Source organism: Triticum aestivum, chromosome 4A, assembly GCF_018294505.1.
Source record: "Triticum aestivum cultivar Chinese Spring chromosome 4A, IWGSC CS RefSeq v2.1, whole genome shotgun sequence".
In the NCBI taxonomy this organism is placed as follows: Eukaryota; Viridiplantae; Streptophyta; class Magnoliopsida; order Poales; family Poaceae; genus Triticum; species Triticum aestivum.
Window position 1 is genome coordinate 724,919,213 of NC_057803.1, and position 9,414 is coordinate 724,928,626.

At 49.0% G+C, this 9,414-nt stretch overlaps 1 protein-coding gene across 1 annotated transcript; it reads right to left on the minus strand.

Annotated features, from left to right (window-relative positions):
• Positions 1 to 3,592: 3,592 nt before the first annotated feature.
• LOC123088383 (ruBisCO large subunit-binding protein subunit beta, chloroplastic) lies at positions 3,593 to 8,850 on the minus strand. The gene is made up of 15 exons (XM_044510580.1): positions 8,710 to 8,850; positions 7,475 to 7,690; positions 7,248 to 7,373; positions 6,869 to 7,006; positions 6,682 to 6,777; positions 6,283 to 6,525; positions 5,952 to 6,186; positions 5,703 to 5,872; positions 5,298 to 5,375; positions 5,115 to 5,186; positions 4,877 to 4,981; positions 4,648 to 4,740; positions 4,471 to 4,563; positions 3,950 to 4,073; positions 3,593 to 3,854 (listed from the first exon to the last, which is right to left on the minus strand). Exons 2-15 carry the CDS (start codon positions 7,682 to 7,684, stop codon positions 3,841 to 3,843), a joined length of 1,797 nt encoding a protein of 598 aa, XP_044366515.1. The 5' UTR covers positions 7,685 to 7,690; positions 8,710 to 8,850; the 3' UTR covers positions 3,593 to 3,840.
• Between the last annotated feature and the right edge of the window lie 564 nt (positions 8,851 to 9,414).

Genomic DNA, 9,414 nt, shown 5'->3' on the forward strand with positions numbered 1-9,414 from the left:
TTCAGGTTGGAGGCGCGGGAGGAGTTGCTCGCTCACATCTCTCCTTCACTGGTGCATGGAGCAAGCCTCTCCCTGGTGTAACCGACCCTTTCATTGCCGAAGCCCTAGCCCTGCAAGAGGGAGTGATATATGCCCAACTGAGGGGCTTCTCGCACGTGGCAATGGAGATGGATTGCTTGAGGTAGCGAACCTCTGGAACTCGCATCACAGTCCAAGATCGATTGTGAAGCCTATCTTCGATGAAATCAAGGAAATAGCTGCAAACTTTGTTTCCTTCTCGATCCAGCATGTCGCAAGAGAAGCCAACACTTCGGCGGACCTATGCGCTAAACATGCAACTACCCTCTCTATATCAGATGTTTGGCTGGACTCTTGTCCACCCGTCTTAGTTAGCAGCTTCCTAGTTGATTGTAACCGAATTTCTATCAAGCAATAAAATCCTTGATTCGCGTCAAAAAAATCCAAACAATTAAAAAAATGTCTATTTTGTTCTATATAAAAACTAGTTCAAACATTTTTTTTTAAATTATGTTATCGCGAGGATGGCAATTCTTTTTAGCAAGCATGGCAAATCTTGTCATGAGGAAGTTTCCTTTAGCAGGATTTGCCATGCTTGCTAAATAAAATTGTATTCTTATGACAACTTATTTTTTCATAAAAAAAAGTTTAATATGCCATGTTCGAAAATCCGGCGTCATATTTTTTGACATTCCCGATAAAAACAGTAGGTAGCTCTAAACGGAACTCTGCATCTGGGAGATGCATGCGGCCTTTATTGATTATTTTTGAGGACCTTACAAAGTATTACAACAATATGCCTGAATCCGCATATTGGCAACATATGCCACTACTCCTATACATATGATGAAGGTTAGCACTCACATGTGTCGTCACTGCCATCTTTCACAGGTCCGTTTTCAGAGCAGATATTGAGGCTTCTACCTTGCCAAGCCACTTTGCCATCGACGCCACCATGACGCCAGACAACTACCTCCTCCTGCACGAGTCCATCACATGCATCGCGCACCGAGTCTCCACTGTGCCGCGCCACCGAGATCCGCAGTCATCAATGTGTAGGATGAAGCACCGCTCCACCAAAAAAGTCGCCCACTGGTCCCTCGATCCCGTGTACGCCTTCAAGAATGAGGCCCCCAAGGAGGAAACCGACACCAAGGCGCCGTCGTCATCCGATCTACTGATCTAGGGTTTCCCCCGGAGGTAGCGGATAAAGGTCTGGAGCTTTTCCATGGTGATGTCTTCAAGAAGGTAACGGCATAAAAGAGTGCCGCCAACGCCGATCTTGGCATCGAGCCCGAGCACGAGGTTTTCATCCGGATCCGCTCAAAGAACCTCCATCAAGCATCGTGTGCACGGGTCACCGCCGATCTGAGCTCCCGCACATCAAGCAGGCCGCCCCGGCCAGATCAGATCTGTCTAGAGGGCAAACCACGCATGACGCCGATCCAACCACCAGACCCTTCATTGCCGCCACCGCCGATTCGAGGTCAGATGGTCCGTCGCCGCAGACCCAGCCGCCGCCGCCGAACGCAGCCAAGGACGCCCCAGTGCCCGAGGGTGCTGTAAACTTATTGAAGTCGTCTTTGGAGCAAGCCTTCGTCAAGCCGTGTAGCTTAGCGAAGATGGCGTCATTACCCCTTCATTGAGGCGTCACAGCGGTACCTGATCCTTGTGGCACGTGAATCGTTGCGTCCTAGCTTGATGGCGGGGCTGCTGTTTGCAGCGGCCCATGCCGATGCCGTCGTACTACCGTCTTCCTCCAATCGGACTGGTCATGTGTTGTCGCGTTCCTTCCGCTGCCATGCGCAATGTACGTCCGTCGCCAACAGTTTTTGGTTCACTCCACGTCATCCTCGGCGCCAGCTGATTCCTACTGTTCACTTGTGGCTCCCTTGGCGCTTTTGGTGGAGTACGTGGAGGGAATATAAGTCGGGCACAGGTTTTAGGTCCTTGATTTGACTAGCGAAATACTACATGTGCTGTAGCCAAAGACCTAAATTATGTCTGTGTCTGACTTGTATTCGCAGGAGGAAGTAACCAAGTATCACAGGAGGAAGTAAGCAAGTGGAGAGAAGCGATAGTGCAGACGACGTACGATTACCCCTTGGTGAACTCCGTCTCCGACGAGCTGATGGTTTTCTTCCCCCTTGGTCCGCTGCTCCGGCGGCAGCTGGAAGCGGGATAGCTGAGAACGAGCGGAATTGTTCTTCCTCTTCTCCTCGTTCCCCACCGCCAGCCTCCGACTCCTCATCCTCCTTGGAGTCATCATCATCGTCAGCCTACTCGTCGTCGAAGGGGTCCTCAACGCCATCGTACCTGGCCCGGGACTCCGCCACGCGGGCGGCGCCGTAGTCCGCGATCTCCTTCCACAGGACGGCGAACGCCTCGGCGTCCGGAACCCGCGGGCCCGCCAGCAGCTCCGCCATGCGCTTGCGGAACTTGTCCATGCCGAATGCTACGATGACGGCGGGGTCCATTTCACGGGGGCCTGCAGGCGGCCTTGGTTGCTGGGGAAGTTTGGAGGTGAGAGGCGGCGGCAGGCGGCGTGGGGTTTGGATTGTTGTTCGCCCTCCTCGCGCTCTCTCAGTACCAACGTGGGCTTTGTTATTTCTTTGCCGGGTTTGCACGAGGACGACTGGGTCAAGCCTCGGACTGAGGAATTGAACACTTTTAATGTTCTGCACTGAAGAAACACAACACTTCACCTTGCTTGGCATCTTCAACGGTTCAACCACGCCCAGCCATCGGATCTGCATCTAACGGTGACTCACCGCGATCGTCCGTCCATCACGAATCCAACGGCTCACGATGCCCTGCTTCACTGCCTCTGTCTGTCTCCATTTGAATCCCGATGAAGAGTATCATATTATCTCCATTTGAAAAAACCCTAAGGGCTCATTTGGTGCACAGGGAAAACTCGGGGATCCCTGCCCAATACCAGGGACAGAAAGCCACGCGTTTACCTCTCCCAGGGAATTCTGCAGCGCCATTTGGTTCAAGCCCAAGACAGGGAAATCTCGGCCCTCCCCGGCCGAATCCCAGGGAAGAAAAAACACTAGTCATGACGCATGGGAGAAGTTCCCCCGTTTCTCTCGTTGCGTCTCTGTTCGCCGCCGTTCTCGTTGGGTAGACCCCCTCACTTCGACCGGTAGACCCCCTCCTTGGCTCCTCTCTCTACTCCCAAATGGCGATGCTACCCCCTCCTTGGCTCCTCTCTCTACTCCCAAATGGCGATGCCAAATTTCACTGGGGTTTCCATTTTGTCAGGAATTTTTTTCCATTTTGTCAGGAATTTTCAATCCGGGGCAGCTCTACCCCGAGTACATCTCCCCCGGCAACCAAACAAGGCCTAAACGTCATTATCTTTATCAAAAATTCGCCCTGAATCTCTCGCCGTTGTCCTCCAAATTTAGCTCTTTTTTACATTTTGTTCGCCAGATACGATTTCAGAGGAACAGCAGCCGATGATGTCTGGACTGGCTGTTTCTTTAATGATGAAAATCAAAGAACTAGAGTGTTCAACACAACACTAACATGGTACCAATAGCAACTCTGAAACAAAAAACAGAACCGAGACGTGAAATGGCGTACATTCCTGCACGCGCGTAAAACGAGAGCCGTATGTCTGTTCCAATTACATCAAGATAATTTCCGCTAAATGTTCCTCTGCTTATTTCGCCTTTCTGGCGGCACATCACATTGCATTTTTTTTCCTTCCTTATCTCGAAACTACATCATCATCATCAATCAATCTCTCAAAACTTGGTCCATGCTACCAAAAATTAAACCACGTCCTCCAGAGAAACTCGGCCGCGTCGCTCATCAGTATCCGAAGCCTGGTCATCATCAAAGCAAGCAGCACACATCAGCAACATGCTTCGTACGAGCACCGTACCGTTTGCTCACCGGCTAAAAGGGGTTTGAAGCTTACCGGAGTTGTCCATGGGGTTGGCGAGGGGCGCGGCCTCGGGCTCCTTGATCTCGACCACCACCACGTCCGACGTCAGGAAGGTCTTGGCCACCGACGCGGCGTGCTCCAGGCAACATCTCACCACCTGTCATATCCAGTTCAAGCTCATCAGGAAAACTAAACGTAGCAGTATCATCATGTTCTTTACTTCCTGCCATTGTTGCTTTTCTTCCTTCTCCTTTTGCAGTTCCCAAGTTCTTACTTTATTTTTGTATTATGCAAAATTAAAGCTAATCTAGATTCGCTTTGCTTATCCATTTGGTTTCCTTTGTCTTTCTAGGCTTAGATCTGGACACTTTATTCCAAAGCAGCAGGACTAAATCTCAGAAAAGAAAAAGGGCGGTTTGCCTAGGAAAAATATATAAGGAGGATGCAGCCCCAATAGAAAAGACAGAATAAAGGATGCCCCGAGTTGCATCATCACCCAAAATATTTCAGAGTGTGCAAGCAAGAGTGTAGGGAAGACTGGGGAGGCTGCAAACCTTAGTGGGGTCGATGATACCAGCAGCCATCAAGTCCTCGTACTGCCCAGTGGCGGCGTTGTAGCCGAACTTGAAGTTGTCGTTAGAAAGAACCTGGTAAAGCAGCATTCTTCATGTTACTCACATACAGGCAGGAATTAAAATAAAAACATTTCTTTTTAGCAAACAAACTCTAACCTTCTCGGTAACAACACTGCCATTGACACCAGCATTCTTGGCGATCAATTTGAGTGGGTAGCACAGCGCCCTCCTCACTATCTCAGCTCCGACCTAGTAGAAAAGTTGGCATTACGGCATGTCAAACTTGAATGCTCAATGATTCAACATGATTGTTTGTGACCCACTTGCACCGGACTGCATTGTGTGCAAGTATTAGAAGCCTTGGGGAATTTCATTTGGTTTTTACCTTCTGCTCGTCGTTCTCCAGGGTGTCCTTGATGGCATCAACCTTAGCAGCCAGCCTCAAAAGAGTGCACCCTCCACCAACAACAATACCTTCCTCAACAGCAGCCTGCAAAAGAAAGAATCAATTTAGAATGTTGAAGGAAGTAACAAACCAATGGGCTTAACTCTGCTTCTTTCACAAGCAGATACGAAGCGGACAGGTAAAATAAGTTTTAACGACACAACACTGTTTGACTTACCTTGGTTGCGTTTAGAGCATCCTCAACTCTCAACTTCTTCTCCTTAAGTTCAGTTTCTGTTTGTGCTCCCACCTACCAAGTCACAAGCCATGGGTTACTACAGTTACCATGCCATCCTTCCTTCCAACAGGGAATCAAGCAAAAGAGCAGCATGCCAAAAATAATAGTGTCCTCCATTAATACCTGAATAACAGCAACACCACCGGCGAGCTTTGCAATCCTCTCGTTGAGTTTTTCCTTCTCGTAGTCTTGCTCTGCTGCCTGGAATCAGCAATAACAACTTAGAATCAGACTTTAAGACTAAATGTTTTTCAAGTCTGGGATAAACAGAACAACCACACGCAGAGCTCAAACAAAGAAACTTATAATATACGCCCAGGATGAAGCATGTAAACCAACCACACACAGAGCTCAAACAAAAAAACTTATATAATATACGCCCAGGATGAAGCATGTAAACCAACCACACAACATTCTAATACGAAGAAATTTCCAATCTTCATCCAGTACCAGGGATGATGAAACGGAGCCTTCTAGAACTACTACGTACAGAGTCAAGTGAGGCATGGAGAAAAGAGAATGGCATACCTCAATGAGATTTTTGATCTGTGCAACCCTCTTAGTCACTTCTTCCTGGGTGCTGCCATCACCAACAATTGTGGTCGACTCCTTTGTAAGGACAACCTTTGCAGCCGTTCCAAGAACTGTACTATCTGCCTTGTCAAGTGTGAGTCCAACCTCGTCTCTGATCACAGTTCCTGTGAAAAAAAGCGTGTCACGAACAAGAAGCATTGGTGGTCATGAAAACTTTCATTTGAGGTAATATATTCGCCTCACCTCCGGTGAGGATGGCAATGTCATCCAAATACTGGGTCTTGCGCTCTCCAAAACCAGGGGCTTTGATAGCGCAAATTTTCAAAGATCCTCTCAGCTTGTTGACAACAAGGGTTGCAAGAGCCTCCTGCTCGATATCCTCAGCAATGATCAGGATTGGGTATTGTCCCCTAATGGCTTCCTCCAGAACATTGATAAGATCCCGTGCGTTGGTGATTTTTTTGTCAACCAAAAGCAGCTGAAGAATGAAGATCAGAACACATCAATAATCTGAACCATAAAGACAGTAAGCAACAGTGAAAGTAGACTGATAATCACTCAGATTCCAGCTTACCTTGCAGTTCTCGTACTCGGTGGTCATTTTCTCGCTGTCAGTAACAAAATAAGGAGAGATATAACCACGCTCAAACTGCATTCCCTCCACAACATAAAGATTGTTCTCGGAACTCCTCCCCTCTTCAAGGGTAACCACTCCCTTCCGTCCGACCTTGCTCATAGCCTCTGCTATCATGTTACCGATTTCGTAGTTGTTGCCAGCACTGACTGCAGCAACATCTGCAAGCTCACTGTCCTCAACCTGCAGAGAGAACATGCCTACGTAAATAGAACTAATAAGCATATTACATATACCAGCCATCTCGCTCGAGTTGGGAATCAGTTAAATACTAATAAGGGCCAGATTGCCAAAACTAGGAACGCTTTGACAGCATAATAGCCTAATGATTAATTTTACCTCCTTCGACATCTTCTTAAGTTCAAGGACTAGTGCTTTCGCTGTTTTCTCAATACCGCGAGTAATTTGAACAGGGTTAGCACCAGCTGCAATAACCTGAATAAATAACAGACACATTTTTAGGTTTACAGAACAGTAACACCACACTCGAATCACAAGTAACAATAAACCTCTTCTAGCGGCATACCTTAACACCCTCAGCAATGAGCCCCTGAGCAAGGACGACAGAAGTAGTTGTCCCATCTCCAGCTAAATCGTTGGTCTTTGCTGCAGCTTGCCTAACCAACTTAGCTCCAATGTTTTCAACAGGGTCCTCCAGCTCAACCTGCAGTACAACAATTGTTACCTGAACATTCTGCTGGGGCTTTAAACTAAAATCATGAGCATGCTCATATTGCCAGAAAGTAATTACACTAGATCCATGTATATAAGAATACAACATGCAAACTCATGTGCTTTGAGTGACAAAAAAAAATGCATGATTACTAAAAGCAATCTTCTCAGTACTAGAAGTGTAGCATAAAAACTGGCTGATTGCCTCGTCACATGGTAATAATGCAACGTACCTCTCTTGCAACTGTAACACCATCATTGACAATCTTAGGGGACCCGTACTTGCTCTCCAACACAACATTCCTTCCCTTTGGTCCCAAGGTAACTCCAACAAGATCTGCAAGCTTGTTTACTCCAACCTACGATATGGAAACAACTTATCAGCGTCTGTTGAAGGCTCACCAGGCACTGTCATAAAGTGAAAACTCAAAATAGGATGTGTAAGATATGTAAAGCTCACCTGGAGCTTCTTGGTGGCTGAGCCATCCTTGTTGAAGTAGAGCTCCTTAGCTGCTTTAACTCTGAAGTTGCATTTCCTCTGAAGGCGCACATGTCGTGACCTGTCGGCAAGGGAGATAGATGATAACGAAAATGGCTTCTTGTCAGATACAAGGCCAGTTGGAGCTGCCATGAGCCCAACAGTAGAAGTGGCACCAAATGGTGAAGCCATGTTTTCCTGTGCAGCAACGAAGATATCAGAATGACAGAACAATATATTTATACTACAACATATACGAACCTCCAAATATGGAGATCTTGTAATCACAAGGAAACACAAGCAAGCTTCACTCCAGACATAAAGGCAGTGGAGGCAAAGCCACTAAATCAAAATAGATACTTTTAACTTTTTTTGTCCTACATATATGCACCGACAAATTAGCAGAGTGTTCCATGTATGGGTAGAAAACAGAATTTTGCGTCTGTCCTCAAATTACGCAGAAACAGCAGCTGACCACTCTACTACCCTAGTTTGTGTTCCAGAAACAACAAGTAGGGCCAACCAGTAGAGTGCACTGACTTCTAATTAACGCGCTATACGACACCCAAACAATCTTGGGGGTTTATTAAAATTAGCTAGTCAGTGTGCAAGCAAACTGCAATTCTTATAGCAAAACGAACTGAAGGGCAGATGTAGCTCCTGCTGTGGCTACCCGAATAAGAGCACCACAAAGCCCAAACAGGCACACGGACACGGCCGACAGAGCACGAGCCCTGAACCGCCTGCAGAACACCCACCCACCCCATAGAGAACCAATTCGCAGCGGTTACACCACTTCCCCAATGCCACACCATAACACCGTTGCGCACCAATGTACCCATCACAGCAGGCTATGCACGAAGCCGGAGACCCGGCGAGCCTCCCGAGCGCCGACAGCCCGCGGCATCTGGGCGGAACCGCTCCAATCCCGCTACTAGCAAACCGTAGCAGCTACAGCAGAGCAGAGCGCACAACATCCCAGACCCAGAACCGCGCGGCCGCCGAATTCGCCGGCAAAACCTACCGGAAACCCCCTCCCCGCGCCCTAATTCACCCAGAGACCTGCCCCAAAACAGGGCGCGACCCGCCCATCTAATCCTCGGACCGCCACGCCCGAATGCGATGGCCCGGCGGCCGAATTCAGCGGGCGAGGAGCCGCTCGGCGCGGCGCCGGGAGAGGGGAGGGGAGGAGGTAGCGGGTCGGGGCGGTGGCTTACCTTGGCGGAGCGGCGGAGGAGCGAGGCGGGGCGGAGAGGATAAGGCTGCGGCCTCGGGAGGGCAGGGGCGCTGCGGGTGCGGGTGAGGGGTTTGGTTGGGTTGGGGGAGGAGGAGGAAGGGGATGAGGTAGGCCTTAAATACACGCCAGGGTTTTACAAAGGGAATTGGTTTGGTGGTTTCTTCCGATCCCACCCTTGGATTAGTGCCTATTTCCGATGGCAGTGATAAGATTTGCACAGGGACCCCTTGTGTAATTAGTAGGATATGTATGAATCTCCGGTGGTGCTAAGAGCATCTAAAGCCGGCCTCCCAGGCTGACTGACGGCCCAGGCAGTTTCCGGTCATGAAAGCATATGTCCTAGTCGGACTCCTCAAATCATACGTATACGTCCGGACTGGCTGACACCCCTCAAATAAAGCACAAATCTGGAGAGGGTATGAGGAGGTCTGGACGCGTCTGCCCGACCATCATGGCCCGCACGGACCCCACTATGTACTAACTTAAAATCCCCATCCGGAGAAAACCCCAACTTCACTTCGCTCTCTGTCACCTCCCCTCCACTACCTACCCATTCCTTTCTCCCTCTCCGTCCCAATGTCAAGCACCCGCAGCGGCGGCGCCATCGGGTCCCGCAACAAGGATGACAAGGACGCCATCAAACGTGAGGCAGAGAGTGATGACGAGGAGTTGGCCCTCTGCATCG